The sequence below is a fragment of the Staurois parvus genome, unplaced genomic scaffold (assembly GCF_062004578.1).
Source record: "Staurois parvus isolate SC_StPar_1 unplaced genomic scaffold, SC_StPar_1.0 ptg000610l, whole genome shotgun sequence".
In the NCBI taxonomy this organism is placed as follows: Eukaryota; Metazoa; Chordata; class Amphibia; order Anura; family Ranidae; genus Staurois; species Staurois parvus.
This window is the reverse complement of record NW_028318406.1, coordinates 1598557-1617055: the sequence shown is the minus strand read 5'-3', so window position 1 is coordinate 1617055 and position 18499 is coordinate 1598557. Positions and strand designations below refer to the sequence as shown.

The window sequence follows — 18499 nt, the reverse complement described above, 5'->3', positions numbered from 1 at the left end:
ATGCAGAACCTTGGCATAGAAAAGATTTTTGTACATATTTACAATCATTTACAGCTATCTCATAATTGCAATGAGTAGCTGCTTCAAGGATCCTCAGATAACAGTGTTTATTTTGGTTCAGGTTTATATTCCAACATACCTCAGCATCTATTTAGTTTATGGTACAAGCCAACTTTCAATTAAATGTCCCCCTTATCACTGCCCCAGATTAATATTAGATGGCAGCTGCAGACTTCTAACTATTCATCATTTTCACAGGGCCCAGGGGCAGACTGACAACTCATGGGGTCCCCGGGCAATAGGGGATCATGGGGCCCCTGTGACCTTGCCCAAACTCAAAAAAGCCTATGAAAAAGGTACCAGGGGCATCTCATGGGGCCCCCTACTGACCCTGGGCCCTCGAGCAGTGCCTCAAGTTTCCAAATGGTCAGTCCGCCCCTGACAGGGCCAGTAATGGTTTACCAGGATGATGGCACAGTACTCCTCCATTGAGTTAAATGGATTCTATGGGGTTTATTTACTAAAACTGGAGAGTGCAAAATCTGGTGCAGCTCTGCGTAGAACCCAATCAGCTTACTGTCAAAGTTTAATTGAACAATCTAAAATTAGAAGTTGATTGGCTGTCATGTACATGAGTGATCCAGTTTTAGTAAATCTCCCCCCATATGTCCTTGGACTGAAGAAACCGCTGGGATTTAAACAGCTAAACTGATAAGACCCTCTCTTTTAATACAATCAGTTTTTATTTAAGAAGAAAATAGATGTTAACGTCAAAAGAAAAAGCTTTAGAGAAAATGTCAGAGATGTGTTGAATATAACATTATTTATACAAGAGTAGTGTTGAAAGCGGTGCTATAAAGGAATCAATGTTAATCCAAAAAGAATCAATACACTAGTATTTAGTCACTGGAGTATCATGGTTTAATAGTGGCCACACATGTATTATAATCAACTGATCATTCAAATTTGACTAAAGTGATCAAAAATTGAATTAAAATAAACAAAAAACCCCCAAAACCCCACACCCTCCAAATCGATGGATTAAAGTGTACCTATATGCTTATACAGCCTTCCTCATAGCATTGTATGTCATAAGGAAGGCTGTATAGGCTGAAACACGTTGCATTTTTGATGCTGTGAAATTTTACATTTAGCCAATAAAAAGGATTTTCTTATGAAAGAGTACAGAGTGGCTGGCTGTATACATTATGGACTTATGCTTTGGGAGATGAACACCCTGTCCAGAGCACTGGTCTCCAGTTTCTGAATTATTAATATAGCAGTACAGCTATGGTAAGGTTGGTTATTAAGACTGGACATATATGAATGGAACTTTGGCCAGTTCAGAGACCATCCGAAATTCTTTCAATGTATGGGCAGGCTGGTTGCACACAAGTCGATATATTAAATGACTTGTGCACAACCAGCCTGTTGGAAGATTTTCTCAGCACTGCCAGCTGGCCGTTTAAAAAAAAAATAAAAACCCGAAAAATTGGTCGTTCAATAGGCCGACGTTACCACCAACGGTAAAAAAAAACAAATCGTACGGTTTTCGTCTCGTCTATGGCCAGCATTTAATTACTTCTATCCCTGCAGAGAGCTCCGCTATTATATTTGACATGAAAAAGTTGCAACAATGTATCCATTTCGGATACAGATGTTTTTATTTGGATACAAATAGATACATTGTTGCAACCGCAATACTTTTTCATGTCAAATATAATAGCGGACTGGAATTCTTATTCTTTTTCTTCTTCTTGCAGGGCACAGCTCATGTGCAGATTTTTTATCGGTAAAAAGATCAGCTAATTTGCCCATCATTGCCGGGAAAATCGGCCGATTTTTTTCTAACTTCACCAATAAAAAAAAAAAATGTGCCAAAATCCCGAAAAACGGCCGACCAATTAACCCACTAATGGTGTGAAAATCGTTCGATTTTTTTTTTCGGCCAATTTTTGACCCATCTATGGCCTGCATTAAGCTCAACGAAGTGATTCCCCCATCTATAGTCTGTGGATGGGCAAATCAAGTAATTTAATTTTGTTCAACCTGCGGGTTAAATGAAAAGACAATGACTCGTGTATGGCCAGCCTAACAAGTGAATAACACTGTTCAACAGGTAAAAAGTTTTGGGCATAAAATTAGCTAATCTTACATAATTTTGGGGTGCTGAAAACGAAAATGACCCTAAAAAATGTTGCTTGGCTCTAGTTTCCATGATATATTCACCCATCTAATGACGTAAGCCATTCAAAATTATGATGCAACTTCAGCTGCATATTGCGCAATTAATACTGGTGACCAATAGAAAATTGCATGTATACTGAGATGATGCAATATTAGCCTTTAATTGCATCACTTCACTGCATAAAAGCTGCAGTATCTGTAGCTGATTGTAGTTCGACAGCGTCTTTACATTTTGTTTTATGCTTATATAGGCTACTCAGTAATGCCTCGAACTTGTGTGAATAAAGCAGATAATTTCTGCTATATCTGCGGTGAAATAACTTTTATCTCACAAAAAAGGAGGATAACAGGAATGATTAAGAAAGCCTACAACTTGTATTTTGGCTGCAAGATAGGAGACCAGGACAAGAGCTGGGCACCACATATATGCTGCAATTCTTGTGGGACGGCACTGGAGCAATGGTTGAATGGAAAAAAGGCATCTATGCCTTTCGCTGTGCCAATGATTTGGAGAGAGCCAACAGATCATGTTAGTAATTGTTACTTTTGTATGGTGCCTCCAATTGTAAAAGGGCTAAATAAGAAGAAAAAGTTATCTGTGCACTATCCAAATATTCCATCGGCAATACGTCCAGATCCTCATGGAGAGGGGCTACCAATTCCTAAAGCACCAGAATCCTTCGTGGTTGAGTCAAGTGAGGAAGAACCTGAAGCGTGTAGTCACGTGCAGTTGTAAGAGATAGCCCTTTCCTCGAATACAAGAGAAAAGCCAAGAGAAGCAAAACCGACACAAACTGAAGACAAAACTAGTGAGAATCCTAAGTATTAAAATGATTCAACTTAGCTTATGGCTATAATTTTTCTTGGTAATCCTATGCAATATATTATGCCATTTAGGCTTTGTTATGTAGTCAATATCACTTGCTTTAAATTTGTGGAAAGACATCTATCTATATAATTATTGTGCATTATGTAGTCATTACGCCTATAGTAGAAAACTTTCCGTTTACAGAAAAACTAGAGCCAATTGACAAATTTCATTGTTATATTTGAACTCAGAATGTGAAATTCTTTAAGAAATGGATCCTTTTGTTTCCAAAACTGGCAAAAAATAAAAATTTGTTGAACAGTGTAATTGCTCAACAAGGCAATGCCAAGAGGACAGATCCACAGCAACCACACAGAAACCATCCATTAGCTAAAACCAACCATATTAAAATAAAACTTGATTGGCCGAGGATATCTTTGGTCCTTCCACGGCTTTAATTAATGATCTGCTTTCTATGGAAAAATTCAATCAACTGTCAAGTATTGAAATCTTCACAGACACAGAGGACTTCAAGGAGCTTCAAAATGGTCACAATTTTACATATCCATTTTATATATAGCTCCATCACAATTATTTTAAAACATAAGGCCTGCAGGGCCTCCTAAAACAGACAATCTTGACAATCTCACTAACACAGTTGTTAAACTTTTCTTTAATTCAAATTTACAATCTCCTCCATGGGATGACATGTCCTTATGATCTTTGTGCATCCACACTGGGAACCTCATTCACTCCCTGGTTGCAGAAATAAAATCAGCAAATTGTACTCTTTGTGAAGCCATCCTTGTTCTGTGTGTATACTGGAGTAATTCCTGAGAGATTTCTTAATGTTATACTGTAGCTTTCATGTCTTTTCTCCCACCAGAAGACAGCTTAGGAGCCTCACGGTGGTATCCATTTATTTGTACAGTGCATTGAAGGATCTGCCTATGACAAGTCTCCTGACCTCACTAGTACCAGCACCTATCTCATACAATTTGGCATCACGAAGGAAGCGTCCCATTGGGTAATCATTTATATAACCATTTCCTCCTGGAAAAAAAAAAAAATACAAATTATGGATTGAAGGCCAGTATATAACTTATACAAGCATTGTTTTTGTTAATACACAGCATCTTCATGTTCCTGCCACTGAACCAGTACTGATGTTTTGATCAGGTCAGTCTCAATAACAAGTCTCCAGATCCAGAGGTACCAATCTGTATATTCAACAAGTCAGTGCTATGATTAGGCACGAAGTTCAGGAACACTACCAGCCTTCAGAATTCCCTGTTGCTGTTCTAACCAAAAAACGAACACATGATTAGCTATCCTACATCACTGCACTATGCCTTAAGGCTACATTCACATCTGTGTGGGTGGTGCTGCCGCGAATCCGCATGAAAATCCATGCAGCCGCACCACCCGCACAGAGAAATGCGGACCCGCGGGTGGGTGCCATTAGTTCTAATGGCATGCCGCCCCCACTGGAAAACGCAACCATACTGGGAACCGAGGTTCCCGTGCGAGCTGTGTTTTCAGAAGAAGTGCAGGGACTTCTTCCGTGCATGTCACGGGGCACGGGTGTCCATTCAAATGAATGGGCTTTCATGCCTGCGCAAAATACGGCCCGCATGGCTGCATATATGTGAACCGGGGCTAAAGGAACTGCATAGTGAACATACATCAACATTATGACAAGTAAAGGACATTGATTATCTCGTTATGATGGCATTTGTACGTGTGTGGGATATATTAGGCAGCAAGTGAACATGTTGTGCCTGAAGTGCAGGTGTTGAAAGCAGAAAAAAATGGGCAAGCGTATGCGTCTGAGCAACTTTGACAAGGGCTAAATCGTAATGGTCAGAGCAACTTCACTGCAGACCGGGAACATCCTTTGAGAGCTGCAGTTTTGATCAGGACCTCCCAAAAGTAAAAACTGGGAAGAAAACTGGTGAATAGGCGCCAGGGTCAAGGGTGGTCAAGGCTCATTGCTGGATGTGGGAAGGGAAGGTTGGCCCATGTAGTTCAGCTCCTACTGCCATCCATCACAGTCAGTGAGGAGGAAGGGAGAGGTGGGGCTGAGCTGTGCTCTGTTTGCCAATGGACACAGCTCAGGAGTGAGTGCCCCCATAGCAAGCCGCTTTCTATGGAAGCATTCAGTGGGAGGGAGCAGCCAGGAGCGCTGGTGGGAGACCTGAGAAGAGGAGGATTAGGGCTGCTCTGTGAAAAACCACTGCACAAAGTAAATATGACATGTTTGTTATTTTAAAATATTGTAAGGGTTTACAATCGCTTTAGGAGCCCATGATATCCAAAACTATTCCCTTATCTGCAATTTGGATTTCACTGGGAGATAAGTGGGCAAACTTACAAAATCTGCAGGGGATCAAATAATTATTCTCCCCACTGTATGTAGGCTGATCAGAGGCTCTGACTTCACTACACTTTTTTAATCTCCATACATGTTTCAAGTGAGTATTTCAATATTTCAGTCAGACGAGAGTGTCCTTTAACAGCTATAGCCAGGACGCATGCCATGCAGTTTCGAGCGACGGGCAAAATGTTTTTTACATACGTTTAGCCCTGCCAGGCAAGCAGCAGGGTTTACAGCCAATGGTTGGCTCTCGTAAAAGTGATCCAAGCGGCTCCAGGGAGGGGGCCTGGGAAGTCCCTTTCTGCTGCCTTCTGCAAGCTGTCTGGACGTCTGTGGAACCCCCCCCTCCCACTTGGTGGAGGCACGCTCCGGTCCAGTCTACCCCCCCCCCCCCACTGCCCATTAGCGGAGAGCGCCACCAGTTAGAGCCAGGTGTTCTCCGTGTCCAGCAGCTCTCCATAAGAACGAAATCAGGGCCGGGCGACCATACAGAGAACATCTGGTTCTGACTGGTGTCACCACACGGAGAACATCTGGCTCTGACTGGTGTCGCTTTCCGCCAATGGGCAGCAGGGGGGTGGGACTTGATCAGTGGGAGACGGGACAATATTTTATGCATTACATTATTTTTATTGATTTTTTTTAATTGTATTTTATTTTTATAAAATCTATTTTTATTTACAGTTGCATTTATTTTGATATTTTTATTATTTATATTTATTTTTGTAGTAATCTGAATATTTTTACCTGCAGATAAATATATATATAAAATGTAAATAAAATGAAAAATATATATTATTTTTGTTATATATAAGATGCAAATAACAATCAGAGATTACTTTTTCATTTTATCTGAATCTTACATTTTTTAAAAAAATTATTTTTATTTACATTTTTTATTTATTTTTGTGGTTATAATTCAGCAGTTATCTGCAGCCTTGTACTGTCCGAGTCCCATCCACCGGGAGGGGAGTTAGAGCCTGTCCAATCCGAGACACCCGAACAACCAGCCGATTCTTCCGCTGGCATTCACAGAGGCGGACAAAGAACAGCACCACTCTGTCAGTCTCTATGATGTAGGAAAAAGGAAGCAATGAGCATACATCACTTTCCCGGATGGAAACTGCGCCATTTTTAAAAATGGAAAGCATTTGATCACACTGATCTTGGTGTGATCAAATGCTTTCAGGGCAGAGGAGGGATCTGGCGTCTAATTGACCTCAGATCTCTCCATAAAGAGTAGCAATCACTGCCCATTGCTGTTACAAGGGATGTTTACATTCCTTATGACAGCAATAAAAGCAATTAACTGCTTCCCGTCTGCCCTATAGCAGAAATACTGCTACAGGGCGGCATGGGTGTGCAAAATCACTATATACAGTTGTGACCAAAATTATTCAACCCCCAATGCTGTAAAGGGGTTTAGGGACTATAGTGTACATTTGGAATTGTATTCAGAATCAAATCCTACAAGGACGTTGTAACTACCCAAATGCAACTAAAATGACATCAATTGTTTATGTAATACAGTAGTAAATGGTTCTTATGTGGTTTCTTCATTGCCACAATTATTCAACCCCTTAAAGACTACCACTCTGAAGAACAGAGGTTCATACAGGTGCTTTCCATCAGGTATTGAAAACACCTGTGGATGTCACCGAGCAGCAATCAAGCATAATAAGCACCAATTAGGCAGCTTTAAAATGACTGTGATACTCAGCTCCTTCTAGACATTTACTGGTGTGGTTACAAACATGGTGAAGGCAAGAGAATGGTCCAGGAAGACAAGAGAAGAGGTGATTTCTCTTCACAGGAAGGGCAATGGCTATAAGAAGATTGCAAAGATGTTAAACATACCAAGAGACACCTTAGGAAGCATCATTCGCAAATTCAAGGCAAAGGGCACTGTTGAAACGCTACCTGGTCGTGGCAGAAAGAAGATGCTGACTTCGACTGCTGTGCGCTACCTGAAGCGTAGAGTGGAGAGAAGTCCCCGTGTGACTGCTGAGGAACTGAGAAAAGATTTGTCAGATGTGGGTACAGAAGTTTCAGCCCAGACAATAAGACGCACACTGCGTAATGAAGGCCTCCGTGCCAGAACTCCCAGGCGTACCCCCTTGCTGTCTCCAAAGAATAAGAAGAGTCGACTGCAGTATGCCAAAAGCCATGTGGACAAACCACAAAAGTTGTGGGATAGTGTTCTGTGGACTGATGAAACAAAATTAGAACTGTTTGGGCCCATGGATCAACGCTATGTTTGGAGGAGGAAGAACAAGGCCTATGATGAAAAGAACACCTTGCCTACTGTGAAGCATGGTGGAGGGTCAATCATGCTTTGGGGCTGTTTTGCTTCTGCAGGTACAGGGAAGCTTCAGCGTGTGCAAGGTACCATGAATTCTCTTCAGTACCAGGAGATATTGGATGGAAACGTGATGCAGTCCGTCACACACCTGAGGCTTGGGAGACGTTGGACCTTTCAACAGGACAATGATCCCAAGCATACCTCCAAGTCCACTAGAGCATGGTTGCAGAGGAAAGGCTGGAACATTTTGGAGTGGCCATCGCAGTCACCAGACTTAAATCCGATTGAGAACCTCTGGTGGGACTTAAAGAAAGCAGTTGCAGTGCGCAAGCCTAAGAATGTGACTGAACTGGAGGCCTTTGCCCATGAAGAATGGGCGAAGATACCCGTAGATCGCTGCAAGACACTTGTGTCAAGCTATGCTTCACGTTTAAAAGCTGTTATAACTGTAAAAGGATGCTGTACTAAGTACTAAGATTGAATGTCACTTGGGGGTTGAATAAAACTGATAATGCTGTGAGCACAGAAAAGACATTTGTGGTTATTTCATTATAACTGTTATGTTATATTTGTCTGACCTACAAGTGCCTCTTTAATGTAAATGTAAGCAAGATGACTGAATGATCAAAAGCAATGTCAAACTGGCCAAAACACTCAATTTCAGTGGGGGTTGAATAATTTTGGTCACAACTGTATATATATATATATATATATATATATATATATATATATATATATGTGTGTGTGTATGTGATTTTGCAGTTCCAGGTAGGGGGCGCATCACCGGGTCCCGGCTGGTGATTACTCGTCAACACCTGGTGATCGCCGAATATTACCGACGTAACAGAATTATGTGTCCATGTAAACCTCTGCTGTATACAAAGTTCTGCATTTCCTTATGGTGGCAGTCAGAGGACCACAACAGGCTATATCGATGCTTCTACCTCATCAAACCTTGTATGAAAACCTATATTTTTTCCATGGATCACAGATATTTGACAATTCTGCCACTTCACCACTTAGTAGGTGTATTTGTACCTCTCTCTTCGTACATCAGCAGGCATAGTTCCAGGATTTAAAAATGTGTTTCTGGAAATAAATTAAATAGAGATTTAATCTGAGCATGTCAGTGAAAGCCTTACCCAAACACTGGATGCCATCAAGGGCCACCTGTGTAGCACATTCAGCAGAATAAAGGATCACACCAGCACAGTCCTGTAAAACAAATCAAACAATACAATTACAGAGAGCAAATAAATGCATACTATTATAATGGACTGTTTATACAATTCACTACTCAGCAGTGTGCCTATGAAGGGCCGTGACACGAGCCATCATCAGATGGCTCAGATTACAGACACAATGCACAGAGCTGATTGGAGTGGCTCTGTACCTTGTGATCACTGTAATGACTGCTCACAATGATCATAAATGAATACATTCTAGTATTTACATTTGAGAGACCTCTCTTTCCTCTCACAACTGAAGAAGAGGATGAAGTGAGGCTTTAGCAATAAAGGGAAACAAAAGAAGGGATCTTAGGCAGAAAAAGATTTATGATTGATTGTGGGATCATTTTTCTAACCCCTTTTACCCACCTTCTCCCCTGTACATCCTGTCCCCCTATGCGACCCTTCACCTGCTTTATCCTACACATTTAGCCCTTCATCACCATTCTCCTGCTGCATGTGATCTGTACACTAACCCTTTCACTTTACTATGCTCCATGCTTTAACCACCTCAATATCAGTGTGTTTCTTCATTTGCAAAAAATTTACCAAAAATTTAGTTTTTCATTGGGGTTCATTTTATAAAAAGGTCATTTTTATTTGATATGTTTTATAACAGAAAGTAATTTTTTTTTAAACAGCAATAACCCATTGGTTAATATATACCAAAAGTCCACCAAAGGAAAGCTCAATCTGTCGCTAAGAAATTATAAAGAATTCATCTGGTGTTCAGTGACCGAGTCATTCTTAAGTTTGATACACACAGTAAAATTTTGGGGGCTGAAAAAAAAAAAAAACACAAAACAAAAAACAAACTAAGGAGCTCGGGAAGAGTTTGCTGTACTAAGGATGCAAGTTTAGTACAGAGATTTCCCCACTGAGATGTGTACCGACGTGGGGGCTCCCCCCCCTCCATTTTTCCACCAGAACACACCGGTCAGCGTTCTCAGACATCGGCTGACAGCGCTGATTGGCTGCTGGTTTTACAGCAAACTAGTTTGACAGAAGCCGATCTCGCAGCTGGCTTCTTTCAAACTAGGATCCATACACATGGGCCGAATGTTGGCTGGTATCTACTGTACAGGTTGATTTCGGCCAATATTTGTCCCTTTAGGCAAACTATCACAGCACTGAACACTGAAAAATGGCCTGTTAATGAAGGGATATTAAAGGCTCGTACTCAAGTGACGCAACCTGAACACAGGTTATTTTTTTCAAAAACCTAAATGTGGCTTCAGTGCTGTTTCAATCAAGGAAAAAAGTTATTCTCGTGACCTGTTATCACAGCTGTTATTGCAGGATTCCTGGAGTGGGTGACACCTCTGTCATAGCGTCAGTAAAGCAGGCATTGTTGGTACACCCGTGTCATGACTAAACGTTCATGTCATCCCACCTTCAGCGATATCCATGGATGTGCCTGGCTGTTGTTTATTACCATTCATAACATGTCTAATTTCTTCATTGGTATCTAGACGTTACGTAATCCCCACACCTCGATATGCCCCCTTGCAACACTCTTGTCTGGCTAGTGATAGCTAAAGTTAATGAGGGAATAGCAGGAAATTCTAGTTCCAGCTTAAACGTCTATTGCATGCCACGGTAGCCTCAAAGTAAAGTAAACCCTCACCTTTTGAAACAACCCATTCAGTTTAAAATAAAAAATGCAAAGCATTTATGTATAGATATATAAAAAAAGGACATTATAAACACCTTTTTTCCCCTCTTTTTCTTAAGTGATCACATTCCCTCTGTTCTCAGCTGCATAAGAGCTGGGGGAGGAGAAACAGCAGCACACTGAACTTCCCAGTGAATGGCTGTGCAGGGGGGGGTGTCAGGATAGTCTGATATTGGAGGAGAGCAGGCTGAGTTCCCAGCACAGCTAGAGAACTGACCATACTGTGCTATCATGCCTAGTGTGGCCAGTTTTCAATAGGAAAGCAGAGGGAATGGCAAAGACACCAGGATTTCATACAAAGTTAGCAATACAAAGAGAACAGGATACTTTTAAATACATGTACATGGTAAAGCAGGCACATATCAGGAATATAAAATGTTGGGTTCACATATTCCTTAACCACTCCCAACATCTGGTCATAGAAGTGATGGATTCAGCTATATGTCACATGAATTGAACATTGAGTGCAATTAAGGTACTTGGAAAATGTATTTCTAATAAAAGATGTGGGAAATATTTGTGTAATGGAAGGATCGTTTCAGGAAAGTAGGATTTAAATGTGCTCAGAGTTCAGCAGTAAGCCTTCAATGGTTGTTCTCCAGGGAGGGAATTAGACATGAGAGAATTCCTGAAAGTATTAGATATCAGCTTACCTTCGCATTGAGGTGTCCCTGGTCGCAGGCACGTGCCACATTATAAACATACTGTCGACAAGCAGTCAGGCGTGTGTACATGTCAGCTATCTTTCCCTGCATCAGCTGCCAAAAACAAGTGTTTGTTTTAGACGTATTAAAGTTATTCTAGAAACGGGTTTGAAAAAAAAACAGCACAATATTACTTCTACATGAGCCCATCAAGGAGGATACAATTTCTTGCCTACAAGCCCATCCTAAAGCTTTTATGTACATTTATAAAAAAAAAAACAAAATACCATGTGGACCGCGGATAAATTAAGTGCATTAAATTTGACAATACATGAGTAATATTGCTTCACATATACAAAGTGAAAAATTGTAACACTCAGTGAATAATTGTAACATTGTATATATGTACATTTATCGATGTCTTATTAATCTGCATTTACAAGTAACCCAAATATATTTACCCCAATTCAATATGATTGCAGTTTTACTACAGCAACTGTTTCTGGATATTTCAGCCTAACCAACTGTCAAGAAGCACAAGTCAGATGTCTCGCCTACCAGTGAAGGACACAAGAAAATGAATGCCACGTATGCCATCAATGTACAAGGACAGTGCAGCCAGATGATCGCGCAAAAACAGATGTCTCACAAAACAAAAACACAACAAGCTAGTAGACACCTGCCCATCATCAAACCCAAAAACAGACATCTAAAAGTTAAGATAGTTTGAATCTCGGCTGGTTCAGCAGGGACCAGCTGCGATTCAAATCACGTATGGACAGGCTGATTGTACCAAAGATGAAGCTAGGACTCTTATTTATTTATGAATCGGATACATGTGCATCTTTGGTGGTTATTTGTATTGTTTTACTTTTGTCATAAATAAAAATGCCAATAAAAGGACATTTATAGAAAAAAAAAAAAATCTGCAACAAAAAATAATTAAGGGGATGAAGAAGTTCATTAGAGCTGACTAAGGTTACCATAGAGTAAATACGGGGTAAACAGAATATAGTTTTAATGTTCTTTTTTCTTCCAAGGTTTCTTTAAGCGATGGCAAGCAGATCAAAGGTCTACAGGGGAGGAGGGACAGGGTGTACAATATATGCCCAAAGTATGGTATTTTTCGCTCCATAAGACGCACTTTTTTTCCCCCAAAAAGGGGGGAAAACGTCAGTGCGTCTTATGGAGCGAATATGGAGGGGCCAGTCCGGTATTTCCACCACCGCCATGTCAGAATACTGGGCCGGCCGCTCAGCTCTGCAGCAGGACCTTACCTGTTCCTCGGTCCAGCGCTGCACAGTCTTCCCGCGCCGGCTTCTTTAGTGTAGGATCTCGGCTTGACAGCCGGGTGCCCAGTGCACATGCGCGAGAGGCGCTGCACCTTGTGAATGGTACGGCGTCTTCTGGGACACATGACAGGTCCCAGAAGGCGTCGGACCAATCACAAAGCGCAACGCTTCTTGCGCATGCGCACTGGGCACCCGGCTGTCAGCCTGGTGCCCACTCTAAAGGGAGGACAACGCCGCGGAAGTGGGAGCGGGTACCTGTCAAATTCAGATACCTGCTCCACCTCCCTCCCCAAAGGTCAGCAGTCTCTTAGTCATCTCCTGTACTGTGTCTGCAGTCTCTGGTCATCTCTTGTACTATGTCCGCACTCTCTGGTCATCTCCTGTACTATGTCCGCACTCTCTGGTCATCTCCTGTACTGTGTCCGCACTCTCTGGTCATCTCCTGTACTATGTCCGCACTCTCTGGTCATCTCCTGTACTATGTCCGCACTCTCTGGTCATCTCCTGTACTATGTCTGCAGTCTTTGGTCATCTCCTGTACTATGTCTGCAGTCCATTGGTTCAGAATATTTTTTTTCTTGTTTTCTGCCTCTAAAACCTAGGTGCGTCTTATGGTCAGGTGCGTCTTATGGAGCGAAAAATACGGAATTTAGATATTGTTTTAGGGCATGTTCAGTATGTCCAAAACCCACAAATGATTGAATAGAATTGTATCAGGATAGAATTACTGGAGCTTCTCCCTGAATTTGCAGGTTTGAAAGTTGACATTTGTATTCTTTTTTCAATATTTCGTTGTCATAGATCTAGAAAAAGTCAATTAATTTAGATCCCCTGACCTTCAAGGTTAAAAAGGACCTCAGTCTTGTAGATTGTATCAGAAGAATTTGATTTACTAAAGGCAAATAGGCTGTTCACTTTGCAAGAAATTGTACCTAGAACTTAGCGAATGTGGTGAAATTTCAACTTGTAAAGATTATTCAATCAGGTGCAAAAAAAAAACAACAACACCACAAACTTTTTTGCCTGCACATTATTAGATAATTAGATGAAAGCCAGTGGAGCTTCACCTCCTTTATTAAGTTAAGGGTAAATTCCCTAGCAAAGTGGTCTATTTTCCTTTAGTAAATCAACCCCTTAGAAACAAGTCATCAATATGAGATCCTTCATTTCTCTTATGACAGAGTAACCTTTAAAATTCTTAAAGCGGAGTTCCACTCATGCTGTCAAAAAATAAAAGTCAGCAGCTACAAAAACTAGCTGCTGACTTTTAAAAAACAGCCAGTTACCTGTCCCGCGGTGTGTCCCCTGCAGCCCGTTTTACCGGCCGTCTTCTCTCCCTGGATGCCGGCCGGTTCAGTGTGGGCACCCGGCTGTGACAGCTTGCGGGTTCACAGCCGGGTCAGCCCAATGCGCAGGCAATCGGAAAGGAAGTGGGAGCGGGTACCTGTCAAATTCGGGTACCCGCCCCCAAAGGTGCCAATCCTCAAAGGGGAGCAGGGGACCAGTCTTTAAAGCAGAACTACCCTTTTGGGTGGAGATCCGCTTTAAGGGTTTAGAAGAGAGCTCAGCTTTACACTCCCTCCTTGTTTCTAGAAGCTGCCTAAACGTATGCTGATCAATGTCACTTTGCTCCTTATGGATTTTCCTTTAAAACAGACAAAAAATGCAATCTGCAACACTGATAAACATCACAGAAATTTCTATTTTTTTTCTTATCAATTAACACTTACATATTTTAAGAAGCAATACTTCATTTTTTGACTAAAGTTCTACTTTAAGCCTCGGTTCACAGTGCTTTGGCTTTGAAATCATGCTACTTCAGTGCGATTTCAAGGCTGCATATCAGTGCGATTTATACTACTGGTTTCATTGCGGCTTGCAACGTCATATAACAGAAGTCTACGCAAGTTGCAATGAAATCAACAAAAAGAAATGTAGGAACTTTTTCAGAATTGCTGCGATATCAGTCATGGCAATATGAATGGTTCCATTTCCGGCAATGGGGTGTGACTCGTCATGAGATTTGGACCTGTCGAATCCCATGACAAGTCGCACCAGTGTGAACCGGGTCTAAGCCCTTCTAGATCACCTGGCCCCTTTTGCAAAACATTACAAAAAAGCAGCTATACTGTTTAAAATCCAGTAATACACTGTCTCGCCCTGCACTGCACATGCTCAGTGGCTCTCTGTTTAGGCACTGTGCTGAATTCTTAGAGGTCAATCTGCTGACAGCCTAAAGATTTAATGCTGTTCAGGGGCTCTGGGCTTCTGCAAAATGGCAGCCTCCAGCAAGAAGAAACTGGAGCAATACTGGAGGGAATTCACCGCACACACTAATTTTGGTAGCATAATTATTAATATGGAATATAAGTTACTTGCTAAAGAACACTATTTTTATCAATGTATCAATAATTTTTATGGATAAAGTTCTACTTTAATGAACTTTAAAGTTTCAGTTATGTAACAATTTTTACGTCTCTTATATACTATTCAGATTAAATATATTTTAAGCTTAAGTATATTTCAGATTTTCAGTGCGTTTCCTTCATAGAATTTGTGTAACTGAAATTCAGAGAAGACCAAGAAGAAGCGCCATAACAGATGTTTGGATTGAATCCTTACAAAAGAAATCAGATGTACAATATGTATTGACGGTCTCCAATCAAATGGAATAGGATAGGCTGAGCCATCATAGGAATACAGATTTGGTATGTTATTTAGCTGACTGCCTAGCAGATACAGACTGAGAACAACTTTTCTACCAGGGAACATGAACACATGGCAATGAAGAGAGGCCATAACGTATTGATATTACACTCATTCAAATCATTTTGGTATACTCATATTCTACTAACTAAATATAATTTTACTGGTTTTAACAAAAATTAAAGTGTAACTAAAAAGGTATTTTTTTTAGTTTTGGATGGAGTGGAGATGGATTAGAACACTTGTCAGTTTTTATTGCTGTCTGTACCCCCGTCCGGGAGATTCATCCTCTCTATTTATCCTGTTTCCATTATCATTGAAAGTGAAAGCAAAAGAAAATCCCAAATGTTGGGTTGGCATCAGAACACTAATCAAAGAGAAATCTTCCAAAGGGGACACTAGTTCTAGTGACACACTAAGATTCCTTCACTTTGAAGGGACTTCCACTCACTTGCTGTTTTGGCTATGGTACAGGAAGTCAGGGAAAATCTTTCCTATGGGACACAGATAGGGAAAAAGCAAAAAAAAAAAACCCCATAAAAAACAGGGGGTTATAACAATCCCTTACTCTATCCAAAAAAAAAAAAAAAAAAAGTTTTGCCTTTAGTTACACTTTAAAATTCCTGATATGTGTTTCAAATTCCATTAGGTCACCATACTTCTGAAGAGTTTACTCTAAATAGTTAATTTACAATTCTCTCTATTTAAAGTGGAACTCCAGGAAATAAAGTTTTGGTTTTTTTTTTTTTTTTTTTTTTAATTTTGCTCAGTCCAAAGAAGTCACCTCTAATGATGTGTATACTACATCTGAAAGGCAGCTTAAGATGCTTAAAATGCTAGTATTATTATGCTGAATTCTACTGTCAGCCTTAAGCTTCATGTGATGTGACTGACAGTTCCAGCTAGTATACAGTATAGGATGGAGTCACTTTCTCATCCCGCATACATTTATAAGTATTTTTTTTTGGGACAAGTTCACATTTTTACAAAAAATAATAAACGCAGATTTTCTTGCAGGTAAAAAATGTGCAAAATTTATTATTTTTTGTTTATGGAGCCTCTAAAAGTATTTCCCCAGTGATCAGCAGATTGCTGGTGCCATGCAGGTGCCTTGCAGACCTGTCAGTATATCTGGTTTCCCATACAGGATGTACAAGCAAGCAGATATACTGATAGAAAGAATCAATGAACTACCAAGGCACTCCACAGCTCCTCCATGGTAATTCATTGAGAATTACAAGCAAACAGCTACAAAGGCTGTCAGGACATGTAGTTCATTCATTCACAGAACACCGTGAATGATGAAGCGGCCGGGAGAAGACCCCCTGCTAGCTGTCACAACGGGGAGCGGGGGACGGTTCCTTCATAACATGTTACACCCTGAATATGTGTGTAACATGTTACAAAAGGTGAACTTATCCTTTAACTCAAAAGACATTCTGTGAATGGATAGGGGCTAGCAGATCCTGGAACTTCTCCTGGTCCATTCACAGAGCATCTTGCATTCAGTGACAAAGAATACAAGTCTTTCTCTGAATGAGAGAAAAAGAAGGAGGAGAGTAAGCAACTTGATCCTTCACTGTACAAAAGTGCTAATAGAAGTATCTGGCATAATAGCATGGATGTATGTATACACGACATTAACAATAATGTTTTTAGACCAACCATAAATGTAAAATGCACTTTATTTGTAGTGTAAACACAATGAAGATTAGGTTGGTTGTAAACCTTTACATATACCCAGTGAAGGGCCTGACCTCAGATGATACAAAACGATGATACAAACCCTTCTACATATGCTGTATCTGTCTGTCTACCTGCAGTCTTCTTTTCCCAACATCCATTCAAAGTGCTGAATTTATAAAGCTTGTCTGAGAGTTTTGGAAAAAAAAAAAAAAAAAAAAAAAAGGGGGTGGAAAGCTGAAATTACACTGAAGAACTCAGTGAAGAGAGCTCTGAGAGCTGATTGGAGGGAAGGGACACACCCCACTCCACACAGCTGGAAGGAACAGAGCTGAGTCTGTCAATCTGCTTGAAGTCCCTCCCTGTCACCATTTTTCTCTTGGTGTCAGGAAAACTTGGCAGAAGTGATTCATGCAGATAGTAGAGGAGTGAAGCAACAGACAGAATTGACACTTACTGCTCTTAATTGAGACAAGTACACACTATAGAGGGATAAGCTTTGTTCATATTTCATGTCTGAGGTTTACAACTACTTTAAGGACTCTCAGGCATGCAGGCCATTACCTTCACTGGGTATACAGTTGTGTTCAAAATAATAGCAGTCAGACATCACTAACTGTCATGGAAATTTTGTATTGTTGGTCGAACTTTAAATGTGTCATATATTCGTGTTATTCATATGTCTCTCGTGTGGCTTAATTAAAGCTCTGAAGGCTGCAATTGGGCCATGCGCATGTACAATGTATGTATTACAGTACTCAGCTCGGTAATGGATGAGATGGCAGATCTGCGCTTATAGACCGGCGTGTATACCACCACGGCATTCAATGCGAATGCCGCTGGCAGTAGACCGCGGGCCTGTATCCACATATCAGCAGCATAGTACCACATGGACTTCATAACGCAAGGCGCCAAGCGGTACGAACTCCGTGTGTAGGCTTATGCATATCTTACAACCCATTGGATGTGTTTTAATAAAGATCGTATCGGGCCCATCCAGGTACAGACTGATGTTTAGCTTAGGGGATGCTTGTACAGAGAATTTACATACCAATAGGAGCTAGTAGGAAAGGAAGTTTGCTGACCTCAGAAGGCTCATGGGGGGGAAGGGGAGGAAGTCTGCTGACCTCAGAAGGCTCATGGGGGAGGACCAGTGATAGATAATAGGAAAGGCTATGCTCCAATCGGAATGTATATCCCGTGTATAGGCACTCCCCATTGCATTGTTCGGTGGGAGGGGATTGACTTTATTCATGTGGGGGGCGTGTCTGCTTGTAATAAAACCGGGGGCTGAGTCTGAAACCGGCCCTTATGTGAATTGCAACACCAGCCTTAGAGTGTCGTGTGATGATTCTAGGGTAACGGAGCTCCATCACCCACATTTCAACAGAAGCTAAAGTAGCTGGATGGGCAGGAATCGTGTAGTTTAGCTGCAGTCGTGGTAAGCGAGATTCGCACAGCTTTATGGGGGATTTCTGCGCATCCAACTGTGAGTACTCACGGTAAGGAGAAATTCGTTAAAGCGAATTTCCAAGACATAACCTGATCAATCACTGTTTTTGGTAGAAATGATATTTCTACATGGCAAATAATTTA

The 18499-nt window shown here is 41.0% G+C and overlaps 1 protein-coding gene across 1 annotated transcript in view; it reads right to left on the bottom strand.

Annotated features, from left to right (window-relative positions):
- Positions 1 to 898: 898 nt before the first annotated feature.
- The window catches only part of IVD (isovaleryl-CoA dehydrogenase), a 44899-nt gene continuing 27298 nt past the window's right edge, over positions 899 to 18499 (bottom strand). Inside the window, exons 10-12 of the mRNA XM_089693036.1 lie at positions 11232 to 11336; positions 8817 to 8889; positions 899 to 4048 (exon numbers count right to left, since the gene is read on the bottom strand). Coding sequence (XP_089549162.1) covers positions 3915 to 4048; positions 8817 to 8889; positions 11232 to 11336 — 312 coding nt within the window. The 3' untranslated portion in view covers positions 899 to 3914. The remainder of the gene's footprint in view (positions 4049 to 8816; positions 8890 to 11231; positions 11337 to 18499) is intronic.